We start from the raw sequence: 22,405 nt of genomic DNA, 5'->3' as shown, positions 1-22,405 counted from the left end.
TGACCAGTTAGGACAGAAAAAAACACCACAAATTTAAGTTCCAAACACACTGCACATTTGTACCTTAATGACACCCGCTGGCTCCAAAGCCCAGCCAGGTTGTCTCCCGGGTGCCAGGGCAGAGAGAACCATGAAAGGCTCCAGTGCGTGGGGACCCAACCCACCTTGAAGCAGGTCCCTGTTCCAGCTTCAACCCCAGAGCAGTCTGTTCTTGGGAAGGGCCCAGACAGAACACCCTCTCTCAGCTCACAGCTGGGACCCCAGAAACATTCCAAAGAGAGGACCAGGACACCAGAGGGCAGCCAAGTGCACCCCAAACCAAGCCTGGCCTTAACAGGCCTGGAATCCAGCCCTTAAGCCCGCAGTCAGCCAGTCAGGGGAACAGGTACAGGGCAAAACCTCGCAAGGTGCTCCACCAAGCATCGGAAGGCTGCGAGAGCCCAAGAGCAAGGAAACCAGAGACCAGTGACTCCGTGTCAGGCCTCCAACAGGGTCCCAGCAAAGGCTCTGTCTACCTAAGGCAGGGAGGGGTCTCCAGCAGCCCTGAACACCAGGACAGCCTAGAGGTCATAGGCTGAAGTAGTCTGCGGCCAGGCGCCCATAAATGTCAGTGGTCCAGAGCACATGAGCACGACCTGAGGCCAGTAGCAGCTGGTGCAACTCCGCCTCCACACGAGCAAACTTCTCCTCATTGATGGAAGCTTCCAGCAGGACAGAGGCAGGCGGTGGCCAGGGCAAACCCTCATAGCAGTCCACAGGGAAGGGGTGCACCACCGTGCGTAGCTCAGCCTGCACTACCGAATCCCGTAGGAGCTCCTTGAGGCCCGCCATGGACAGTGGGTTGCCATAGAGACCGAGGTAGCGGAGGCTGGTACAGCGCGTCAACACAGGGAGCGTGGCCAGCAGCTGGGTATCAGCAAGCTGGCACTCAGTCAGCTCGAGGTGTAGCAGTGTGGCTGCTGCTGCCTGCAGCAGACCCTGGAAAGGCTCCAGCTGGCTGCCGGACAGGTCGTTGCCACTAAGGTCCAACTTCTTGAGGTGGACAGCATGGGGGCTCCGTGCCAGGAAGCGCAGATCCTCGGGCAGCAGGGCACAGAAGGCCAGCTCCAGGCTCTCCAAGGGACTCTGCAGGGTGCTAGAATAGGGCACACAGGTCACAACCAAGTAGGACCAGGGCAGGGTCTCGGAAGAGGGGAAAAGGACAGGGCAATAGTGGGGCTTGCTCACCTGAGCAGCTGGTCCAGCCGCCCCGAGAGAAGAGAGGAGCCCATGCTGAGTTCCCGCAGACAAGTGAAGCGGCCCATCTGGGCCAGGAAGTAGCGAAAGTTGTCCTCGCCATCCACAGAGGGCTGCCTCGAGTCCCCATGCACATAGTGCAGCCGCAGGCTGGCCAGGTGCTGGAATCGGGCCACATGTGGGATGATAACAGACAGGCCACGCAGGCCCAAGTTGTTAAAGCGCAGGTCCACACGGCGCAGGCAGCCCGCATCCAGCAGCTGCAGCAAAGCCACAGTGTTGCGCATGGGCAGGTCCTCAGCCCGCAGGTCCCGGCAGCAGAGCCGCAGGGGACTGCCCACACTGCTCCGGAGTGCCTCCCGCAGGAACGAGTAAGAGGCCCGGTTCACCCGCAGGTCCACACGAACCTCCACAGGAATGGGGGCTGGCCCAGGATCCGCGGTCCCGCCCTGCTGCTGTGCTATGCAGGTGCGGGCCACAGCTGCTGTGCAGTCCCACATGCTCATGGTGCCAGGGTCCTGCTCCACGCCGTCATCCAGTAGGCCCGTCATGTCCAGCACCCGCAGGGCATGCTTCCTGGGAGCACGGGTAGGCTGAAGCAGGAGACAAGGAAGCAGAACCCACACCCACTCCCAGCCACCTTGGGACAGAAGCCACATGCCTGTTTCCGCACTGAGCTCTTGCACTCGCCTGGAACCTCAGGGGGGAACCCTCTCTGCACCCCCCAGGCCTGAGAGCCCCTCGGGTGCACCCATACCTGCAGAGAGGCTGTGTGCCAGCCTCGGTCTCTGGGGTGTGGAGCCGGGCTGTCAGCCCCAGGATCACAGCCTGCATGCTCTCTGTGCTGGGGCGCTCTTGCAGCAAGGCCCGGCTGCAGTGAGCACATTCCTGCAGCAGCTGCTGGAAGCTGAGCAGCGGGAAGGGCCATGTGTGCACCAGCTCGCGAAGCACAACAGTCTTCTTGTCCATGAAGGCCACCTTGAACAGCAGGGGGAAGAGCTCTCGAGGCAGCAGGGGTAGGGCCTGGCAGGCAGCTGGCTGACACTGGAGCACCTGCCGCGTGCTCAGGAACACAAGCGTGTGCATGGCGCCGGGCCAGGCAGGAAGCCACCTGCAGGGAAGGGCCCTTCAGCGGGGAGGACAGACCCCAGGCCACCGCCCGGCCATAGCCTCCTCCATCGCTGGTAGTGGGAAGACCCAGCGTGGTGCTTAGCACAGAGCTGGCACTCAATGGAGGACCGTGGCACCAAAAAGCAAGTGCTAGGTGCCTGACAATGGGTTGAACTGAATGAAAATAGGAATGGGGCCACCCCCCCGGTTCCCTACTTCCAGAAGCATGGTGCCTCTTTAGGAAAACTTAGCCATCAAACAGTACATAAATAGCACAATACCAAAAATGACCACTGGCCTGGGTGTGCTTTTGATGACTGTTGCTCTGCAGGACCCCCCCCCACCACCACCAACATCTGTACTTCAGACCTCACAAAGCTGCTTATCAGAGATCCTCTTTTCTTCAAAACTAGAATAAAGCTCACAAAGCACACAAACACTAGAGGGGCTAAGATTCTCCCAAGGGGCGGGAACCTGCCCCACCCTCCTCCAGCTCTTGCAGGCGGTCCTCGGACAGGACCTGGAAGCACTGACGCAGCTTAATAAATACCAGCATAGGTAAAAAGAACGGGTACCCAGGGAACATTGTGTCCAGACAGCCTGAGTAACCCAAGCCTTCAGCGTGACCCTCAGTCCTAACTACTATGGTCCAGTAGTGCTGCCAAGCATGGAGATCTTTGCAGACTTACAGAAAAACAGAAAGCAAACCTCATCCACCAAAGTCTTTGTCACCTGTCTAAACATCTCCCTTTTCCCTAAAAAACCACAGTGACTCTCACACCTATAGGATTCATAAGACCCCAGGCCAGGAGTTGTTCAGATGGGTACAGGCAGCAGCAGAAAGCGCATCCAAGTTAACAAGGGGCATCTAAAAAAGGCCTGGGACCCCGGGGGGTACCTGGATATCAGCACTGTTACTGACTTCAGCAGCAGTAACAGCCAGTGGACTCTCAGCGGGCCAAACATCTCATCCTCAAAACTGCTTCCCAGTCATCCCCCCAGAAACAGATTAGAAAACTAAGCCCTAAATCTTGCCCGGCCAAGGTCACAGCCTGGGCGATGAGCTCGGGGAAGAGGGAGCAGTCGGGCCCCAGAGTCCCTGTTCTTCCGGACCTCATACACAACGAAAGTCCTTAGGGCACTGGTTCTTGAGAAGCCCCGAACGTCAACCCTCGGCCTTGCTCTGCCTGTAGACAATTCTCGCGAGGACGACTCATACCTCGCTGTGACAGGACAGACCAACCGAGCACCTGTCACGAGAGGAAATGAAAGCAGCCAGTGTGGTCACCATGGGAGGAGCCTCTTGTGTGGTGGCCGCCGCCCCCTCCCGCCGGCCCGCGGCTCCCGGCGTTTGCCCCAAGACGCCCCCCGCCCGGCTCCTCCCGGGCTCGAGCCGAGGGACACCATCAGTGCGACGCCCTCCGCCTCCCGGACGGGATATGCCCCTCGAAGCCGGTGCGTCGCCCCCCGGGGCCCGAGGTCGCTCTGCCCGACGCGGGGCTCCAGATCCTTCCCCACCCCGCAAACGAACCGCCCGACTCCCGCTCCCGCCTCCCGGGCGGCGCCCGCCCCGAGCACCCGCGCCTGCTTCGTGCAGCCAGGGAGGGCCGGGGGCGCACGCCGCCCCGCTCCATCCCCAGCCGGCCGCCCGCGCTCACCGGCCCCACAGCCGCTACGACCGCCACCGGCCCCGCCTCACGGTCCGCCGCGCCCCGCCCAGCGCCTCCGCGCACCGCGATGACGTAGCCACCACCCATTGGTCTGCCCATGAGGGTCCCACTGATTGGCTGCCCCGGAGGAGGCTGCCCAGACGCCCCGCCTCCGACCCTGCGGGACGCCCCCATTGGCTGGCGGCCGGCGTCTCCCTCGCGGCGGGAGATTTGCGGAGCCCGCGGCCGCGGGGCGAGCGCCATGGAGCGACTGCGGGACGTGCGGGAGCGGCTGCAGGCTTGGGAGAGCGCGTTCCGGCGGCGGCGCGGGAGGCGGCCGGGCCAGGTGCGGGCTGTCCGGGGACGGGGGTTGAGGGTGCGGCCTCCGGCTGACGCGCTCCCTTCACAGGAGGACGTGGCGGCGGCGCCTGAGGATACCCGGGGTGAGCCCGCCGACGCGGGGCGGAAGGAGGGGCGCAGGGTGGGTGGGGCGACCGGCGGCCCCCCGGTAACCCTTCACCCCATCCCCAGCGCTCTACCGGGAGTACCGCGCCCTGAAGGAGGCCCTGAAGGAGGCAGAAGGGGTCGGACCCCGCGGCCCCAAGCAATCGCTTTCCGTGCAGGCAGAGGAGGTACCCAGGCCTTGACGCCCCAGCCTCCCGGCCAGTCTCCTGCGTGGCAGAGCCCAGAGGAGCCGTGAACGAGCCTGTGTGGGGCACAGAACATTGGGGGAGGACTGGACATGGTGGAGGAGGGCCTGGGGGCTGGGGAAGGGAGCTGGGGACAACTCCGCCCCTCGCACCAGCCTTTCTCTGGCTCGGACTCCCACCGCCTCTTCTTGCAGGTGCCAGAACCCAGCTGCTGGGGGCCCCACTTGAATCGGGCTGCGACCCACAGTCCGCATCCTCCTCTTTCTGGGCCAAGCCGGCCAGGGTCTGTGCGGGACTACGGGGAGAGGCTTAAGGCCAACCTCAAGGGCACCCTGCAGGTGAGAGCTGAGAGCTAGGCAGTCAGTGCATCCAACCTGTACCCAGAGCTGCTCTCCACTCAGTGACCGGACCCCCAGATACCCTTTTCTGCTAACCCTTCCACGCACATGTGCCTGTGCAAACGTGCACACGTACGCTCTTGCAGCACTAATCAGGCGGAAACTCCTGGGGGGAGTTCAGGTCGGCGGCAGCCTGGAGACCTGAGTTCCTGCTTGTTGGTCTGTTCCCCCGCACCCCCACCAGGCTGGGCCAGCCCTGAGCCGCATACCCCGGACTCCACGAAGACCCTCGTCCGAGATGCCCACCCCAAGGCCACCAGGTGCAGGGGCTGCCCTCATCTCTCCAGAAGAAGTCAGTGAGGTGCCCTTGCAGCCTGCTGGGCCCCAGCTGAGGCCGGGCTGCCTCCAGCAGCTACAGGCGTCCTTGAGCCTGCGACTGGGCTCCCTAGACCCTGGCTGGCTGGAGCGGTGTCACAATGGGGCCCCAGATTTTCTGGGGGCTTCCAAGGCCTGCCAGCCTAACTTGGGTGTAGAGCAGTCACAGTCTCTGACTTCATGTGTCCCATCTGTCCCTGGTCCCAGCACTAGCCCTGAGGCTCAAGCCCTACAGACAGCTGGAGTCAGTGCAGGGAGCCCCCAACCTGGCGACAGTCAAGGCAAGAGGTGGACACGGAATAGGGAGCCAGAGGGGAGCCCTGCACAGGCCCAGCAAGACAGTGGCCAAATAGGACCCCTGCCTGAGGAAGCTGGGGCTGCAGAACATGCAGAAGACCCTTCGGGAAAACCCCTGTGGGCACAGCGCCCCAGTGGCGCCACAGCCTCCAGGTACCACAGCTTCAGCCTCCCGGTAGGGTCACCTTAAGTCGAGCCAGGTTGGGGCAGGCTTGGGGCATGGCCCACTTGTACATCCCTTCCAGAGTAGCTGTGCGGAACGGGGGTAATTACGTGCGGCTCAACATGAAGCAGAAACGCTACGTGCGGGGCCCGGCTCTCCGTGGAAGGCTCCTCCGCAAGCAGGTGAGGTGCTGGCAGGCACTCCCTTCACCCCTACTGCCTCTTGCCACGTGACCCTCTCTTATGGCCCCCAGATGTGGAAGCAGAAGTGGCGGAAGAAAGGGGAGCATTTTGTAGGTGGTCGGCCCAGAGCCACGCTCAAGAATGCTTGCTTCCGGTGTGGGCAGCTAGGCCACTGGTCATCCCAGTGCCCCCAACCAGGTGAGACCTCTGCTCTGGTGGTGGGCCGGGCTGAGGTTTTTGGAGAGGACTTGTACTCTTGGGGGGGGGCGGGGAGCACCTGTAGCTCAGGTAAAAGATCCTATCTGCTTCTTCTACCTAACCTAGAGCATACCCCAGCCCCCCAGAAGAAAGGTGGTGAGAATGAAGACGACACACAGACCCTGCTCGCTTTGGAGGAAGTAGTCCAGAGGACAGGCAGTGCCAGCTGCCGACTCCCTGGTGAATGAAGGGGTGGAGGGCAGGTTGTAGCTAGGTGTGTTTTTGCTAGAATGACCCCAGCCCAGCCTGGAGTTCCCACACCACCCTTGTCCATCTGTTTCTAGTGAGTGAGAAAGATCCAGAGCCTGCTGGGCCTGAGCCGTTGGTCACCGTGGAACAGCCTGTGCCCCGGGTGCCCTGCCTGCCCCCTACCGTGCCACCACTTTACCCACCAGGGCCCTCTGGGCAAGTGGCAGGTGAGCAGATGCTTTTCAGCTGAGAGCCTTTACTGGGGGATGGGGGCAACTTGAGGCCATGCTGACCGACACCTGTGTCCACAGAGACGCCAGCTGAGGTATTCCAGACCCTGGAGCAGCTAGGGCACCGTGCCTTCCGCCCCGGACAGGAACATGCGGTCATGCGGATCCTCTCTGGTGAGCTTGGCTGTTGGGGGATGGGACAGGGCCAAGGCCCGGCCACAGGACAGCACACTGACCCTGTTCCCACCAGGCATATCCACGCTGCTGGTGTTGCCCACCGGTGCTGGCAAGTCCTTGTGCTACCAGCTCCCCGCGCTGCTTTATGCCCGGCGGAGCCCCTGCCTCACACTGGTCATCTCTCCCCTCCTGTCTCTCATGGACGACCAGGTGCGCAGACGGGACCCCTCCAGCACATGCGGAAGGCAGGAACCAGTGCCCACGGCTCTTCTGACCCTTTGGGGCTGCTGTCAGTTACTTGGCCGGAGCTGTAGAGAGCTCAGCTGTTCTCAACCTGCCAGCTCTGTCCACAGTCCCCGGCCTGGCAATGGTCCAAGGGCAGCAGGGACACAGCTGGCCAGACCTGAGTCCACCCCCAAGAGGAGCAGCTCTAGGGAGGGAGGACGTCCCCAGTGGGGCCTGTCTGCTCTTGGCACTCCTGAACCAAGGCTCACAGGGGGCTCTGAATCCTTAGTCACAGGATCTACGAGCTGGGATTTTTCTCCCTAGGGAGCCCAGGTTGAAGATGGCAACAGCTGTCAGGCCAGGCACCACTGAGCGCTGTTTGAGGAAGAGCAGGGGAAGGGTGGCTTGCAACTGGTCGTCCTTTTGTACCCACAGGTGTCTGGCCTGCCCCCATGCCTGAAGGCGGCCTGCATCCATTCAGGCATGACCAGGAAGGAGCGGGACTCTGCCCTGAAGAAGGTGAGGGAGGGGCTTTACACAGCAAGATGGGTAGGGACAGAAGGCAGGCCCTCGATGATGCTCCTGACCTTGCCGTCCTCAGGTTCAGGCGGCCCAGGTGCACGTTCTGATGCTGTCACCCGAGGCACTGGTTGGGGCTGCGGCAGGGACCCCTGGCTCCCTCCCTCAGCTGCCTCCCGTTGCCTTTGCCTGTGTCGACGAGGCCCACTGCCTGTCCCAGTGGTCCCACAACTTCCGGCCCTGCTACCTGCGTGTCTGCAAGGTGAGCCTTCTTTGGGGTACAAGCGAAGGGGCAAGGGAGGGTGGGTGGGGCACCTTCACTGGCTCCTCTCCCACACAGGTGCTGCGGGAACACATGGGTGTCCGCTGCTTTCTGGGTCTTACGGCCACGGCTACGCACAGCACCTCAAGAGACATGGCTCAGCATCTAGGCGTGGCTGAGGAGCATGTCCTCAGAGGGCCAGTCACCATCCCCACCAACCTGTACCTCTCTGTGTCCACGGACAGGAACCCAGACCAGGTGAGTGGACACACCGGGGCCCGGCAGAGGCACTGCCTCTGACAGCCCGTGCTGACCACTGTCGCCCACCAGGCTTTGGTGACACTGCTGCAGAGTGATCGTTTTCGCGACCTGAACTCTGTCATCGTCTACTGCAACAGACGCGAAGACACGGAGCGCATTGCTGCGCTGCTCCGCACCTGCCTGTGTGAGGCCTGGGACCTGGGGCCTAGAGAGGAGGTCAGCAGGACTGTGCCCCACGGACCTGCCCCAGGAACACGTTCTACCCAACTGTCTGTGTCTTCTCTGCAGGCCAGGCCCCGGAAGCTGTGGCCGAAGCCTACCACGCCGGCATGTGTGCCCGGGAGCGCCGGCGGGTGCAGCAGGCCTTCATGGAGGGCCGGCTGCGGGTGGTGGTGGCCACAGTGGCCTTCGGGATGGGGCTGGACCGGCCAGACGTGCGGGCCGTGCTGCACCTGGGGCTGCCCCCCAGCTTTGAGAGCTACGTGCAGGCTGTGGGCCGGGCTGGACGGGACGGCCAGCCCGCACACTGCCACCTCTTTCTACAGCCCCAGGTTCTTACTTGCCCCACTTGAGCTCCCCCCACCCCACCCCACCCCACCGCCCCACGTTTACAGCTATTCTTTCGCAGGGTCGGGACCTGCAGGAGTTGCGTAGACACGTGCATGCCGAGGCCTCCGACTTCCTTGCCGTGAAGAAGCTGGTACAGTGCTCGTTCCCACCCTGCACCTGCACCCATGCCCGACAGCCCCCAGAGCAGGAGGGAGCCAAGAGCCGAGAGAGGCCTGTGACCGTGTCCCCGAGCGAGGCCGAGCAAGCCAGCAACAGAGGCCTAGCCCAGTGCCTGGGTCATGAGCGGGCACTCCCAGTGCAGCCGCTGGTGCAGGCCCTGGACATGCCTGAGGAGGGTGAGGAACTGGGGGCAGGAGTGGGTACCTCCCCGCATCCCCACGTCCCTGTGTCCCCTAAGCCCTGCTCTGCCTCCAGCCATTGAGACCCTGCTGTGCTACCTGGAGCTACACCCACGGCGCTGGCTGGAGCTGCTGGCACCCACCTATGCCTACTGCCACCTGCGCTGCCCTGGGGGCCTCCCCCAGCTCCAGGCCCTGGCCCGCAGGTGAGCACACATCCCACCCCAGGCTGGGGCCAGGGGCACAGGACCAGGGCTGCTAATCACATATCCCTTTCCCTGGGACAGGTGTCCTCCACTGGCGGTCTGGTTAGCCCAGCAGCCACAGGAAAACATAGGTGAAGGAAGCTATTCCGTAGAGTTTGACGTGGTTAAGTTGGCCGACTCGATGGGCTGGAAGCTCGCCCCTGCAAAGCAGGCTCTCCGTCAACTGCAGTGGTACCCAGAGCCCGGGACAGGTGAGCCCTGCCCCCAACCCTGCTCGGACCCAGCCCTGCTTGCCGCCCTCCTGCCTGTGTCTCACAAGCTCTCTGGCAGGTGCACATCGAGACACGGGGGTGCTGGTGGAGTTCCGGGAGCTCGCCTTCTGTCTGCACAGCCCCGGAGACCTGACAGCCCACGAGAAGGACCAGATCTGTGACTTCCTATATGAACGTGTACAAACCCGTGAGCAGGAGGCCCTGGCACGCCTGCGACGCACCTTCCAGGCCTTTCACAGGTGCAGGAGAGGTGGGCGGGGCCTGAGGCCACCCCCGCTTCCCCCTCTGGTGAACCGCGCTGACAGATTCCTCTCACCCCAGTGTAGCCTTCCCCAGCTGCGGGCCCTGCTTGGAACAGCCTGATGAGGAGCACAGTGCCAGGCTCAAGGCTCTGGTCAGCGGCTACTTCGAGGAAGAGGGGCCAGGAGGCATGGAAGACGAGCAGGGCCCAGAGCCAGGACAGGCCAGGGTGAGTGCCAGCCCCTCCTGGGGGGTTGAAGAGAGGACACGGGCCTGCAGTGAGGTCAGGCAGCAAAATGCGTGCACACGCTTACACACTCTGTCTCCTGCCTTGCACCACGGTGGGCTGTGCGGAACTTGGTGCTGTGGAAGTGTGGGCTGGCCTTACGTGCCTGCCACCCACAGATCCAGGACTGGGAGGACCAGATACGCCAGGACATCCGCCATCTCCTGTCCTCGTGGCCAGACCAGCAGTTCTCGGGCAGGGCTGTGGCCCGTATCTTCCATGGCATCGGTGAGGGCCTGGGAGGCTGGGTTCGGACATGGGCAGGGGCCAGGTCTGGCCCAGAGTCCTCAGGGCTGTGTCTGCCACTCCACCACAGGAAGCCCCTGCTATCCAGCCCAGGTGTACGGGCGGGACCGGCGTTTCTGGAGAAAACACCTGCATCTGAGCTTCCGTGCCCTGATGCGTTTAGCTACAGAGGAGATCCTGCTGTGGGGCCACTGACCACCCTGCCGCAGGCCAGCCCTGCTCCCCCATGTCACACACAGGGGGCTGTGTGGCCACCGTGCAGAGGGAGCCGGGTGTGGCAGTTTATCAGGGAAAAGAGAAGGGACATTTGTGGCCAAGACAGTGACTGACTACCTGGGCGAAGCCCACCACCAGAAGCGGGGCGAAGAGGCCCCAAAACGCGGAATAAAAAATGCTCAAGTCATTCTTAGGAACCCTCTTTTCTTATGGGGCAGCCCCCACGGCCTGAGGACAGCCGTGCCCATCACACATCCCAGACAGCTAGGCCGTGGGCACGCTCAGCTTTATTAGGTGGGCTGGCCACCCAGCTCAGGCCAGGGTGCTGGGTGCCAGACCCAGATACAGAATGGGCATGCCTGAGAGAGCAAGGAAGAGGGAGAAGCAGAGATGCAGCCCCAGGCTGTCAGCCAGGGCTCCAGCCAGTGTGCCCAGGAACAGCTTCCCCAGCAGCTCCAGAGTGGCCAGGAGACTGTAGTGTGTGGCCTGCGGGGGTGGGGTGGGGTGTGAGATCAAATGAGGGCTTGCTTGCATCCCAGCCCTGCAGCCCCTGGGCATCCCAGCCACACCGTCTTACCTGCAGGGCACTGGGTGCCAGCTGGCTGCAGTGCATCATCAGGGTGAATGTGGTGGTTGTAACCAGGCCCCCCAGGAAGTGTTGCAGACACAGGCTCAACAAGGCTGCCCCTGGGAGGGCCAAGATCAGTAGGGCCCGGGACTCTGGACTCCTCCCCTCCCGTGGCCAGCCCCTCACCTCTCAGGACGGTGCTGGGGCCCAGCCTGACCCCCGGGGTGTCCAGGTGGAAGAGCAGGGTGGTCTGGCAGGCCAGACCACCAAGACGGAAGCGAAGCACAGACCTCAGCAAAGGCAGTGGTTGCCTGGGGTGGGGAGATGGGGCAGGTCAGGGAGTGTGGGGCAAGGCAGGTGTGAGCAGGTGGGTGGGGCAAGCTGAGGAGGGCTCACCAGTGCCTGGCCAGCAGGGCCCCGCCCAGGGACGAGCCTACAATGGAGCAGACCACAGCGCCCACACCGTTCCACAGGCCCAGCTCTGGAGTAGAGATGCCATGGTCCAGCAGGAAGAGCGGAAACAAGCTGCTGGCGCCCTGCTCACCTGTGGGGAGAACGCGAGCAGGGGGGCTGCCCACCTCTCTTCACTTGGGGCCTCAGTTGCCTTCCCCTAGCCAGGCCCCTGCCTTGCCCCTGTCTTGGGCCACGGGTGCCAGGAGACAGCTGGGACTGGGCATCAGCCAAGCATAGGGTCAGCATGAAGCAGCATCTGAGACCCAAGGGGCTATGGCTGGAGCTCACAGAAGCCATGCAGCCAGAGCTGGAGAAGGACCAGAGGCAAAGCCCAGCTGCAGAGCCAGGCTGGGCTCCAGCCTACAGTTAATACCCCAGAAGGTGGCCACAAAACGGGTTCCAGGGCTCCTGGGGATCCACCTGCAGGTTCCCGTCCCTGCTGTTGCCTGACTCAAGGCCTCACTTACCCAGTTTGTAAGTGAGCACAAAGCCTGCTGTCCACAGAGTACCAGGCATGGCCAGCAATTCCTGCAGAAGGTGCAGGGTGCGGAGGGGTCGTTCTGAGGGCTGAGATACAGGCAACTGCTGCAGGGCTGGTGCAGCCCAGACCAGGGCAGCAGCCAACCAATAGATGGCAGCCAGGAGCAGAAAGAGCAGGGGCCAGGAGAGGGTGGGCACGAGGGCCAACAGGCCCCCTCCCGCCAGCACTGCCCCTAGCTTATAAGCGACCACCTGCACTGTGTTACCAGGCCCTAGCTCGGCTGGCTCCAAGAGTTGTACGGCCAGCGTGTCCAGGGCCACGTCCTGCACAGCCGCACCCAGGTTCAGCAGCAGAAGCAGCCCTGCCACGGTGACAGGCAGCCCAGCCTGGCCAGCTTCTGCAGGAGGCAGGACTGCCAGCAGCCCACACACCAGGCCCAGAGCAGCCGTGCTGAGCACCAGCCAGACCCTCAGGGAGCCCCGCGTGTCCACCAGTGGGGCCCACACGAGTTTAAACAGCCACGGCAGGTACAGCACCTTGGCCAGTCCCACACGTGTCAGGGAGAGGCCGCGCGCCCGCAGCAGCACGGGCAGCAGGCCGGACTGCAGCCCATAGGGCAAGCCTTGCACTAGGTAGAGCCCGGCCAGCGGCAGGAGCTTCCCATGCATGGCCAGGAGCGCGGGGAGCCCGAGGGCGAGTGCTGGGGGATCAGAGGCTGGGGCTGGGCCTGGAATCTGGTGGCCCGGGCTGGGTTCAAGGCCAGGTCAGAGGCCGGATCGGAATCAGAGGTCCGGCTTGGAGTAGGGGCAGGCAAAGCGGTTCCGGGTGGGGTCCGCTCCGGTCAGGATGAAGTCAGGGATCATACGGCGTCATGGCTCTTGGGCTGGGCCGGTCAGGTCAGGGCTGTGCAGGCTGGCGTCCGGACCGGTACCCTCGGGTCCAGAGGCGGCGCGCCCTCCACAGACCGCTCTCTACGCAGCCGCGAGATGCGGCGGCCACAGAGCTTGAGAAGCGGGCCAGAGCGCCGGCCGCCCTCGGGCGCCCCCCGTGGCCACTCCGGGTGCGGCCGGGGAGCCTTGAGCACGCGCCGCGGGCAGCCTGGCTGATGTTGAGTCCGTGGCCCATCCCGGTCCTTCCCAAGGTTATCAGGTCCGGCTCCCAGACCCCCTGGACCCACACCCTAACTCTGCAGAAGTGCTTGCTTCCTTGGTGCCTCACCTGGAGCCTGGTTCTGCAGTGTCCACCGGGTCCTTCCGGCAGCCCCCATGGTCTACTACTGCTTACTTCCGCCGCTGGCACCCTCGCCTCCTTCTGGCTGTGCTTCCGGTGCCTTCCCCTAGCCAGTGGCCACAGAGGACCACGAAAGGCAGGTTTGTGTGAAAGGTCTCACCCGGAGGGACGCAGCCAGCTGCTCCCCGCGACGCCCTCTAGCGTCCAGTGACAAGGCCAGGAGAGGAGGGCAGGCGGGCCCAAGTCCTGCCAGACTCCAGCAGGCTCTGTGGAGGGAGGCGCCCCTCCAAGCGTTTCATGCCTTCTCTCCCCTGCCCAGAGCTGCATCCCAGAGGGCTCCCAAAGCCCAGAGGAGGTAGCGGGTGTGGCCCAGGGTTAGGAACCACCTCCAGAGCAGACAGAGCTAGAGTGCTAGTACTGGCTCCTAACCCTTGACCCCCTGAAGCCAGCCCAACCCTGAGAGCGACAGCTGGTGCAGCCACCGAGTGGGTCTCCTGTCACTTCAACAAGTTTCCTGTCTGTAAAAAGGGGACTGCCATCCCTCCGTAAGAAGACTGCAGTGACCCACAGGGTGCGCACACCGTAGACACTAGTCCTTGCTCCAGTGGCAAGGACAGAGGGCTGCACACCCGCCAGGGCCTGGGCCTCCCCAGGGCGCCCCTTTGTCAGCGTTTTACACACTCGTGTTTCCGCCCCTGCCCTTGGGCGCTTGGGCTTGGGAGGGGCCTCCACCCTCACTGGCCCCAGGACTGCATTTGAGCTAGGATATCACATCTCACACTTCAAATCCATACAAACAAAGCAAGAGTCGCTTGCTCATTCTTCCTCCCCTCCCCTCCCCTCCCCTCCTCTCCCCTGCTTTCCAGCAGCCTCAGGTGGCAGCACCAGGCCACCTGCCCATTTAGGAGGAAGACCAAGACGTCCTCCCTTGAGTGCTGCCCACCCATCCAGCCAGCTCCAGCCTACAGTTCACTGCTGCCAGGAGAGAGGTGGAGAGTACACCAAGGGGAGCCAGGCCAGGGGACACAGCTTTCTGTGTCTTCCTTAGGCTACTGTTTCTGATGTGGCCACCCTGGGACTCAGTTCCCCTGTTTCTTTGTCCAGCGTCATCACCAACCCTAACGGAAAGGCCCAGTACCTTCCTTCACACCTCCTTCTCTTCCTAATTTTTATGTGAAGTTTGCCACTCTCTGCCTTGGGACCAGACACCAGAGTGGAAACGCAGCCCATGAGAGGCACCGCATCTGTTGTAAGGTCACCTCCTCTGGGAGCCCTCCTTGACCACTCCTCCTGAAGGCTGACAAATGTCACCCACCCACCCCCCAGCCCCGCCGCGCAGGCTCTCCAGGCCCGCACAGAACCCCAGCTCAGAAAGGAACTCCGGAGTGGACAAAGGCAGGGGAAGCTCATACAGGTACGCACACCTGAAGTAGTCAGGCTGCTTCATAGCTTTATTGGGGGCCTGCAGAAAGGCAGGGGGCCCAGCCCCGCAGGCAGCAGGAGCAAGTCCTGAGGGCTCCAGAGACCCCCAGGGCCCTGGGCATGGTAAGTCCAGGGTCGGCCCTGCCGGCCCAGCCTGGCCCCAAAGCGGGGAGGGGAATGGTTAGGAGTACTCTCGGGTGAACTTGGCGTGGAACTGGCTCAGCTTCTCCAGCAGAGGCCGCAGCTTCTCCAAGGGGGGCAGAATGGTCATCCTAAAAAGGGAGGGAGGTAAGCAAAGGTGTTGCGGGCTGCGGGGAGGAGCCGCGCGGGGCCGGGCCTCACCGGAAGTGGTAGGTGCCTTCCTTCTGCCCGAAGCCACTCCCGGGCACCACGCAGATGCCGGTCTCCTCCAGAAGGCGCAAGCAGAAGAACATGTCGGGCGCCAGGCCCAGCTCCTGAGGTCGGGCGGCGAGGAGGAGCGGTCAGAGCTCGGCGCCCAGGCCCCGCCCTCCCCCGGGGGCCCCGCCCCGCCCCGCCCCGCCCCGCCGGTCTAGGCCCCGGACCTGAGCGCGCTGCACGGCGCGCGGGGGCAGCTGCACGCGAGGGAAGGAGTACATGGCGCCCTGCACCGGGTTGCAGCGGATGCCGGGAGCCTCGTTGAAAACTTGCTCCGTGAGCTTGGCCTTCGCCGCCAGCTCGGCCAGGACCGCCCGCCTCTCCTGCGGCGGCGGAGGGCGGGCCGATCAGGCGGGGCCGGGCCGCGGTCGCGCAGCCCCCTCCGCGCCCCCGCCCCCCTGCCCCCCTGGGCTCTTCCCCGCTCACCGCCTGGAACTGCGCGAAGGAGGGCTCCGAGGGTGCGGGAGGGCTGACCACCACGTCCAGCAGGAGCTGGCCCGGCACCGGCGGGCACAGCCGCACGCTCATCAGTTTCTGCATCTGGGACTGCACCGCGGGGTCCATGTTCACCACCTCCACGTAGCCGCCGCGGAACCCACACCTGCGGAAGAGGACAGATGTCCAGGCAGGCAGGGTCGGCGAGGCGCGGGGGGGGGGGGGGGGGGGCGGGGCAGGCCGAGGATGGAGGCCGCGAGCCCTCGCCCGCCCGGCCTGCACGCACTCTCCCATGTAGCCTTTGGAGACCGAGTGGAAGGAGGCGAGCTCCTGCTGCGCCGCGTAGGGCGGCCCCATCTCCGTGAGCACCTTCTTGAACGAGTGGAACTGCGAGCCCTCCGCGTACACGTTGTCTTGGTACACCTGGGCGGGCGGACGGGCGTCACGGGGGGCGGCCGCTGCTGCCCTCCGACCGCAAGCCCCAGGCGAGCCCCTGCCAGCACCTCATCCGCCATCAGGAAGAGGCGCTCCTCAAAGGCGAAGCGAATCACGGCCTCGATGCACTCGCGGGCTTGCACCTGCCCTGGGGCGCGGGACATGCAGCAGGTCCGGGTCAGACTCGGGGCGCGGCGCTCAGCGGGGAGGGGGAGCAGGGAGAGAGGGCAGACTGACCGCGGCGGGGGAAGGGGTGGGGGGGAACGGGCGGCGCACCAGTGGGGTTGCCGGGGTTGATAACGCAGAGCGCGCGAGGGCAGCAATGATCCCGCGCCTGGGCCAGGGCGCGCCGCAGCTCGGCCACGTCGAGGGCCCACGCGCGCTCCTCGTCCAGGTAGTAATCCACCTGCACAGCGTTGAGCTCGGCCAGCGCGGCCGAGTAGAGCGGGTACTGAGGGATGGGGATGAGCACACCCGTGCGCGTGCGACCCTCTCCAGCCACCAGCAACTTCAGCACCGTCTGCAGGCCGGATGGGGAGGGGAAGGGAAGACAAGGTTGGTGAGGCCAGGGGCTGCACCTGTCCCCCGCCCTGCCTGGAACCGGTGCCAGGGTGCCAGGAGGAACAGAGTCCTGCCGGCCGCCCAGAAAGAGCCCCGGTGTCCTCCTGCCTCGGCCCTGGCCTACCACGATGGCGTCGCTGGCCCCGGTGGACAGGTAAATGTTATTGGGGTCCGCGGGAATGCCTCCGTCGCGCCGCTCGATGTACCTCGCTACATCCTCCCGGATCAGCTGGATGCCTGAGCTGATGCTGTAGGCCCCTGAGCCAGGAGGCGGGGCAGAGCGGGTGGGAAGAGAGGACACGTGAGGTCCCTTAGCAGCCCTCCCAAAGATCTCCGCCCCTTCCAAGCGGGTGGGCGGATCCACCCCTCCCTTGGGACAGCCTCCCTCCAGCTCCTGCTCCTCCCTGGGGCTTTGGCTGGTTGGGGCACTGGCACTTACCCAGGCTGTGTCCCCCGCACGCCTGCAAGATACGCTCAGCCCTTCTCTTGGCATCCTCGGGGAAGTCCGGGCTGTTCAGGAGATCAGGGTGGACGCAGAGGGCCAGGACCTGGGAGGAGCGAACGCTGAGGCCCGAGCACGTGGGCCGAGGGGGGAGAGGCGCCAGGGCAATGGCGAGCCAGCCTCACCTGACGCAGGAAGGTGATGGGCTTCTGCCCCATGGCCTGTGCATCCCCGATGTTGGCGCGAATGACCTCAGTGAAGGGCTTCTTTACCCCCTAAGAGGGAGGGGGCACAGGCAGTGAGAACGGAGCCTTTATTACTCTGGCAGGTCCTTGTCCTACGTGACTCTGGGGAGGAATGGAGCCGACTCAGCTGCCCAGGTGGAGCCTGGAGGACAGTGGTGGGGCCCAGAGCCATACCTGCCGCAGCTCCTGCTCCAGCTCAAGGGCACGCAGCACGATGGGACCTCGCACCGCATACTCCACCTTCCGGACACAGGGGTTCATGGTGTCCAGCGTCAGCACCTTCTCCTTCAGCCCGTTCATTGCAACCTGGCTGTGGTCACCTGCCCTCAAGGCCATGACCCTACTCAGACCAGGCAGGAAGGTCAGGATGCGGCAGGGTTCGGAAGTGGGGATAAGGGTAGCTGGGTCCGGGCTCAGTGGGCTGGGGCTGGGAAGAGGGAGCCTGGGTAGGGGGGCTCAAGGTAAAGGGCACCCTCTTCACTGCAGCCTGCCGGCCCCACTGAACGGGACAGAAAAGGCTGAAGAAGGAGCTGGGGCCACTGGGCCCCGCCCCACCAGTCTGGGCACAGTTCTGCCCCGGGGAGCCATAGGGAGTGCATGAGGAGGCAGGCGGGGCTTGGGGCGAGGCCCAGTGCCCGCCCAGTGGCGCGCAGTGTCCCCACGATGGGGGGAGCAGGAGACCTACGTGGGGGGTAGGGACAGACAGAAGGTTCAAGAAGCTCTAAGGCACTCAGCCTGTGGGGCTGGGGGAGGTGCACTGAGTGCCCTGGGGGGTTGGCAGGGCTGAGCAGGGCTAAGCCCCAAGGGGAGACGGAGCTGGGGCCTCTGGAGATTTACCCCAGCAGGGCTCTGCCAGGGCCGAGCCCTCTCAGGCCCCCCATCTTTGCTTGGGCTAGCAGGCCTGTCTCCCAGGCAACTGAGCCAGGCCTCTATAGAATCCTGGGGTTATCGGGGGAGGGGAGCAAAAGCCCAGACGCAGGGTTCCATCCGGCCCCTCCCAGGCTGGCAATCATGGCCCATAGGCTGCAAGAGCCCTGTGGTTGGACCTTGGTCCCAGATCAGCAACTGGTAGAGGCCAGAGTCTCCGGGCTGAAGTGTTGGAGGCGGGGGCAGGGCAGCTCTGGGCCTTTGGAGGGCCCTCGGACACCTGGGACACCTGGGACACCTCCACTGCTCTTGGTTGCTGTCCTGCCCTTTCACCAGGCCCCAGCCTAGAGCTGCCCTTGGGTATCCACACCACAGGCCAGGTGACCTCAGTTCCCCTTCCCTGGAGCTCCTGATTGGTAGAGACAAGGGGAAGCAAACAGTGATAGGCCCTCTGAGCCCCACCTTCCCAGGCCCTGAAGGGAGCTGATAGGCCATGCCCAGGGGTGGCTACCCCAACTGCTGACATCTGACAAGGTCAAGGCACCAGCCCTTTGACAGGGGCTGTGGGCAGCCGGTCAGGCCCGGGCTCCTCGGCTCCCGCTGGCTGGAAAGGGAAGAACAGGATCCCCAAGCAGCCAGCCGGTGTCTCACCTCGCACCCCTCGGCTCGGCTCGGCTCTGTGCTACCTCGGGCCCCCAGCGCATGGCCCTGCCCTTCCAGGACCCAGCAGCCCCAGGCGGAGCCGGCCCCCTCCCGCCCCTGGCAGGAAGGCCCAAGTGGCAGCTGTGTTAGCAGGTGGGCCTTGGCAGCTGCACCGCCCCACACACTAAATTTACCCAGCAGCCTACCCGCTGGCCCGCCCCAGCCCTGCCGAGGACACCCCTCCAACCACTGATGCTCAGGAAAGGGAGGGCCCTGCAGACACAAGGCTGACTGGGTCAATATCCACTGGGGAGGAGAAGGTGACCTCAGCCCATTTCACCCAGCTCTGGTGGCCATGCAAAGCTGCCCACCACGGACAAATGAGCTGGAAGTGCCCTCAGCCCTCCCACTCGAGGCCCCTAAAGGGCCCCTGTCACCCTGACACATCGTGCCCAGCCAGCTCAGAATCTGGGCGGCCAACCACTGGCCCCCTTTGCCAGCCCAGGCAGAGGCTGGCGGCCAGGTCCCGGGATCAGGGCTACAGGCCAGGAACAGGGGACTCATCCCCCAGGGAGGTTTCTGACTCTGGCCTTGTACTGATTCTCCCCTCCGGCTATGGCTCGAGTCTTGTGGAAACACCCCCCCCACCCCACCCCCCGCCCTTCCGAGCCAGGATCCCTGCCCCTCTGGCATGGATACCCCCCGCTGTGACCCGACCCCCCCCCCTCGCCCCCCACCCCCTGCCAAGGAATGTCCTTCCAGAGCTCCCTGCTCCTCTCAGGGAAGTAAAGAGTTACAGAGGAGCCTCCAGGAGGCTGGGAGGCAGGGAGGAGGGTGCAGCACAGGCCAGGCTCCTCGCCCAGTGGCCGTGGGCCTCACCCCTACGCAGTGCCAGGCAGCCACAAGCACCTACAGGCCCCGAACAGGGACAGGCACACCCAGGAACAGCAACACGGCACTCCCCACCCTCGGGACAGCGGCCCAGCTGACACACACGACAAGGCAGGTGGCAAAACAGCCCTTTATCAAGTCACAGGATGAAACTAGGTTACTGCAGCCAGGAGCCCCCAGGATGGCTTCTGCCACAGGCTCATCCCTGAGTGAAGACGCTGGCATCCTAGATGCAGGAAACAGGGAAGGCCCTGCACCGGCCGCCCGCCCCTGAATAGCAGCACCGGGCACACACTGGGGTCTCCAGAGCGGGGTCCCGAGGTAGCCTCTGGCTGGGCCTGGCAACGGGACCCTCACCACTCTCCGTGCCAGCCCCTCACATGAGCAGGCAGCACGGCCTCTTCCCCGTGGGGGCCTCCTCCGAGGGTGCCGTGAGCTTAAGCAGGGGCGGATCTCCGCCAGCCCTGGAGCTGCGCTCGGGCTGGGGGGTCTCGGCGTCCACATGCAGGCCGGACTCCGGGACCTCGGGCCCCTCGGGTGGGGGCCGTTGCAGCTTGGCAGCAGCTCGCTGGCGCTTCAGCTCCGCCAGGGTGTGGTGGGCCTTGGCCCGGGCCAGGGCGTCAGGCGCTGTGCTGTCCAGGGGGCTCAGCTGGTAGGAGACACTCCGGTCCAGCCGCTTGGAGTACAGGTGTCGCCCTGGGGTGCCTCCAACTTGGCCGTTGTGTGGCCTGGCCAACTCGGGGTCCTCCTCCTGTTGGGGAAGCGTGGGCCCAGAGGCCATCAGGAAGGCCTTCTCTGGCCTCCCTTGGCCTTGGGCCCCAGCATGCACGGTGGTCAGGGGGCAGAAATGAGAGTGGGGGCAGGAGCCGCCCCTGTGGCACGCTAGCCCAGTTTATGGGCACAGGGACACTGCTCCCGCCGGCTAGGGAGTCGCCGATGTCACCACCCAGAGAGGGCAGGGCCTAGGCCCCCAGCCAGCATGCCGGAGGTGGACGGCGCAGGGCTCACCTCGCCGGACGTGGGTCGCAGCTCTGCATCCGTCTGGCCGTCTTCGTCCTCCTCGGGTGGTTCTGGGCTGGTGGGTGGTGGCTGTTGCCACACGATGGCCTCCTGGGCATGCTCCCTGCGGTACAGGCTGGTGCGCTGGGTCAGGCTCACCCTCCTCACCACCTTTCTGGGAGAGGGTCGGGGGAAAGGCCGTCACCTGCCCCGCAGACTGCCCAGAGCTCCAGCTGGCACCTGAGCGCCGCCGGCAGGGGCGGGGGCGGGGGTGGGGGTGGGGGGGCGGGAGGGGGTTCTGCCAGCGGAGGGTAGGACACCGGGGTCGACTGCGCGCTCACCCCCGGCTGCCCGCGCTGGAGGTGCGGCGGCGCAGCAGAGAGCGCTGGCGGCCCTGGGCGCGCAGGAGCGCATCGTGCTTGTGCTTCAGCTCCAGCAGCTTGGTCCGCACCTCCTCGTCCCCGCACACGTCTGGGGAGAAGTGGGTGGTCACCGGTGCCCTCTCACCCACCCTCTACAACCGGCGGAGGCGGCCCCAGCTCACCAAGAGGTGTCTCGTCCATCAGAGACCTCCCGTTCAGGTCGGCCCCGTGCGCCACGAGCAGCTCCACCAGGTGCACCTGAGGGGCCAGCGAGCCCGGGCTGCTGAAGGCCTCAGAGGCAGGAGCCGCCGGCCCGGGCCCGGCTGCCCCCGCCCCCGGCGCTCACCTGGCCCCAGTAGGCAGCCGCGTGCAGCGGCTCCCAGCCGTCCTGGTCCTTGGCGCTCAGGCTGGCTCGGTGTTGAAGCAGCAGGGCGGCCGCCTCACTGAACCCGTTGGCGGCAGCGATGTGGAGCTGCAGGCACACCGCCCGGCCCTGAGTCCCCGCCATGCCCCTCCAGCGGCCACCTCCCGACCTGCAACCCGCGCGGCCCCATCGTCACCAGCGTGGCCCCATGGTCCCGGGGGGCGTCGATGTCGGCCCCTGCCTGCAGCAGGCTTCGGATGTCGTCCAGCATGCGCAGCTCCGGCAAGGCCCGGGCTTCCTCGATGCCATCCTGGGTAATGCCTGCGAGGCAGGGGGGCTCAGAGCTGGCACCCGGGCACCCTGGCAGGCAGGTGGGGCCGTACTCACCGCGGTCGGCCATGGCTGTCTCAAGGCAGTCCAGCGTCCGCTCATCCTCACACAGGTCGTAAGGCATGTTCCCGTCGGTGTTGACGGCCAGGAGGTCAGCACCACTGCACGCAGAACGGACAGGGGCTTTGGCCACAGAACGCTTCTCCCCCACGGAGGCCTCCAGTCCACCGTCTGCAGAGGCCCCCGGCCCGGGGCTGCTCTCCTGGACAGTGTGGGTTGAATGTGGAGGAGGCCCAGGCCCCCGGTGCCCCCGGGACCATCTGGCTGTGGACCTCAGCTCTGGATCCTGTACTCACGCCAGGCAGGCCACCCCCCAGTCTCCACCCACGTCTGACCTCCAGGTTCCTGACACCCACCTGTCCCTGTCAACCTGCACAACGGGCCCCCGTACGAGGGGGCACTGCTGGGACTCTAGAAGCCTTGGGGAGCAAAAGACAGAGGGAGGAGAGCCCAGATGACAGAAGACAGCTGCAGAGAACGGGGCTCAGGCAGGAACGTGGCCCCAGGGAAAGACAGGGAGCTGAAGGGAGCCCAGAACACAAAGGTGGGCGCTCGCTGTGGAGAGGAGCAGGGAGGGGGTAGGCGCTGTCTGTGCACATCCATCCCTCCTACTCTGCGGCATCTGTGTGTGAAGGGGAGAGACTGCCACCCGCCCACACACCCACCATCAGCACCTGGACCACTCCGAGGACAGCCTGGGCCCCCGGCCGTCTGCTCTACTACAGGG

At 64.8% G+C, this 22,405-nt stretch overlaps 5 protein-coding genes across 12 annotated transcripts in view; 1 reads left to right on the top strand and 4 right to left on the bottom strand.

The window, feature by feature from the left end:
• Positions 1-32: 32 nt before the first annotated feature.
• On the bottom strand, positions 33-4,077 carry LRRC14 (leucine rich repeat containing 14). Of its 4 annotated transcripts, XM_043602135.1 has the most exons (5): positions 4,005-4,077; positions 3,460-3,596; positions 1,994-2,347; positions 1,228-1,812; positions 33-1,135 (listed from the first exon to the last, which is right to left on the bottom strand). In XM_043602135.1, exons 2-5 carry the CDS (start codon positions 3,462-3,464, stop codon positions 568-570), a joined length of 1,512 nt encoding a protein of 503 aa, XP_043458070.1. In that variant the 5' UTR covers positions 3,465-3,596; positions 4,005-4,077; the 3' UTR covers positions 33-567. The 4 variants fall into 4 exon arrangements, with proteins under 4 accessions (XP_043458070.1, XP_043458071.1, XP_043458069.1 ...); XM_043602136.1 differs by lacking the exon at positions 3,460-3,596 and having other exon boundaries at positions 4,005-4,053; XM_043602134.1 differs by lacking the exon at positions 4,005-4,077 and having other exon boundaries at positions 3,460-3,937.
• Positions 4,058-10,682, top strand: RECQL4 (RecQ like helicase 4). The gene is given in 23 exon segments (XM_043602121.1): positions 4,058-4,341; positions 4,405-4,438; positions 4,527-4,627; positions 4,840-4,983; positions 5,228-5,836; positions 5,839-6,000; positions 6,072-6,198; positions 6,325-6,438; positions 6,543-6,674; positions 6,759-6,851; positions 6,928-7,064; positions 7,515-7,598; positions 7,681-7,860; positions 7,939-8,118; positions 8,191-8,305; positions 8,410-8,672; positions 8,750-9,026; positions 9,106-9,235; positions 9,317-9,486; positions 9,566-9,746; positions 9,829-9,976; positions 10,153-10,261; positions 10,350-10,682. Coding segments are annotated over 23 exon segments (3,843 nt in total). The 5' UTR covers positions 4,058-4,113; the 3' UTR covers positions 10,475-10,682.
• An 82-nt stretch (positions 10,683-10,764) lies between these two features.
• On the bottom strand, positions 10,765-13,037 carry MFSD3 (major facilitator superfamily domain containing 3). The gene is made up of 5 exons (XM_043602138.1): positions 11,984-13,037; positions 11,460-11,607; positions 11,250-11,374; positions 11,073-11,182; positions 10,765-10,981 (listed from the first exon to the last, which is right to left on the bottom strand). The coding sequence occupies exons 1-5, from the start codon at positions 12,663-12,665 to the stop codon at positions 10,808-10,810; spliced, it is 1,239 nt and encodes a 412-aa protein (XP_043458073.1). The 5' UTR covers positions 12,666-13,037; the 3' UTR covers positions 10,765-10,807.
• Positions 13,038-14,660: 1,623 nt separating this feature from the next.
• GPT (glutamic--pyruvic transaminase) lies at positions 14,661-19,300 on the bottom strand. Of its 3 annotated transcripts, XM_043602126.1 has the most exons (11): positions 17,338-19,297; positions 17,104-17,193; positions 16,916-17,024; positions 16,601-16,734; positions 16,192-16,435; positions 15,984-16,063; positions 15,767-15,903; positions 15,472-15,646; positions 15,213-15,368; positions 14,992-15,104; positions 14,661-14,921 (listed from the first exon to the last, which is right to left on the bottom strand). In XM_043602126.1, the coding sequence occupies exons 1-11, from the start codon at positions 17,497-17,499 to the stop codon at positions 14,831-14,833; spliced, it is 1,491 nt and encodes a 496-aa protein (XP_043458061.1). In that variant the 5' UTR covers positions 17,500-19,297; the 3' UTR covers positions 14,661-14,830. The 3 variants fall into 3 exon arrangements, with proteins under 3 accessions (XP_043458061.1, XP_043458060.1, XP_043458062.1); XM_043602125.1 differs by having other exon boundaries at positions 15,213-15,646; positions 17,338-19,300; XM_043602127.1 differs by lacking the exon at positions 15,213-15,368 and having other exon boundaries at positions 17,338-19,298.
• A 379-nt stretch (positions 19,301-19,679) lies between these two features.
• Positions 19,680-22,405, bottom strand: part of PPP1R16A (protein phosphatase 1 regulatory subunit 16A) — a 39,614-nt gene continuing 36,888 nt past the window's right edge. For all 3 annotated transcript variants that reach the window (XM_043602130.1, XM_043602131.1, XM_043602133.1), the window contains 7 exons: positions 21,676-21,779; positions 21,485-21,609; positions 21,271-21,396; positions 21,107-21,182; positions 20,904-21,033; positions 20,572-20,737; positions 19,680-20,314 (listed from right to left, as the gene is read on the bottom strand). In XM_043602130.1, coding sequence (XP_043458065.1) covers positions 19,940-20,314; positions 20,572-20,737; positions 20,904-21,033; positions 21,107-21,182; positions 21,271-21,396; positions 21,485-21,609; positions 21,676-21,779 — 1,102 coding nt within the window. In that variant the 3' untranslated portion in view covers positions 19,680-19,939. The remainder of the gene's footprint in view (positions 20,315-20,571; positions 20,738-20,903; positions 21,034-21,106; positions 21,183-21,270; positions 21,397-21,484; positions 21,610-21,675; positions 21,780-22,405) is intronic.

This window comes from Prionailurus bengalensis, chromosome F2, assembly GCF_016509475.1.
Source record: "Prionailurus bengalensis isolate Pbe53 chromosome F2, Fcat_Pben_1.1_paternal_pri, whole genome shotgun sequence".
NCBI lineage: Eukaryota > Metazoa > Chordata > Mammalia > Carnivora > Felidae > Prionailurus > Prionailurus bengalensis.
The sequence above is the reverse complement of the archived record's forward strand: the minus strand, read 5'-3'. Positions and strand labels throughout refer to the sequence as shown.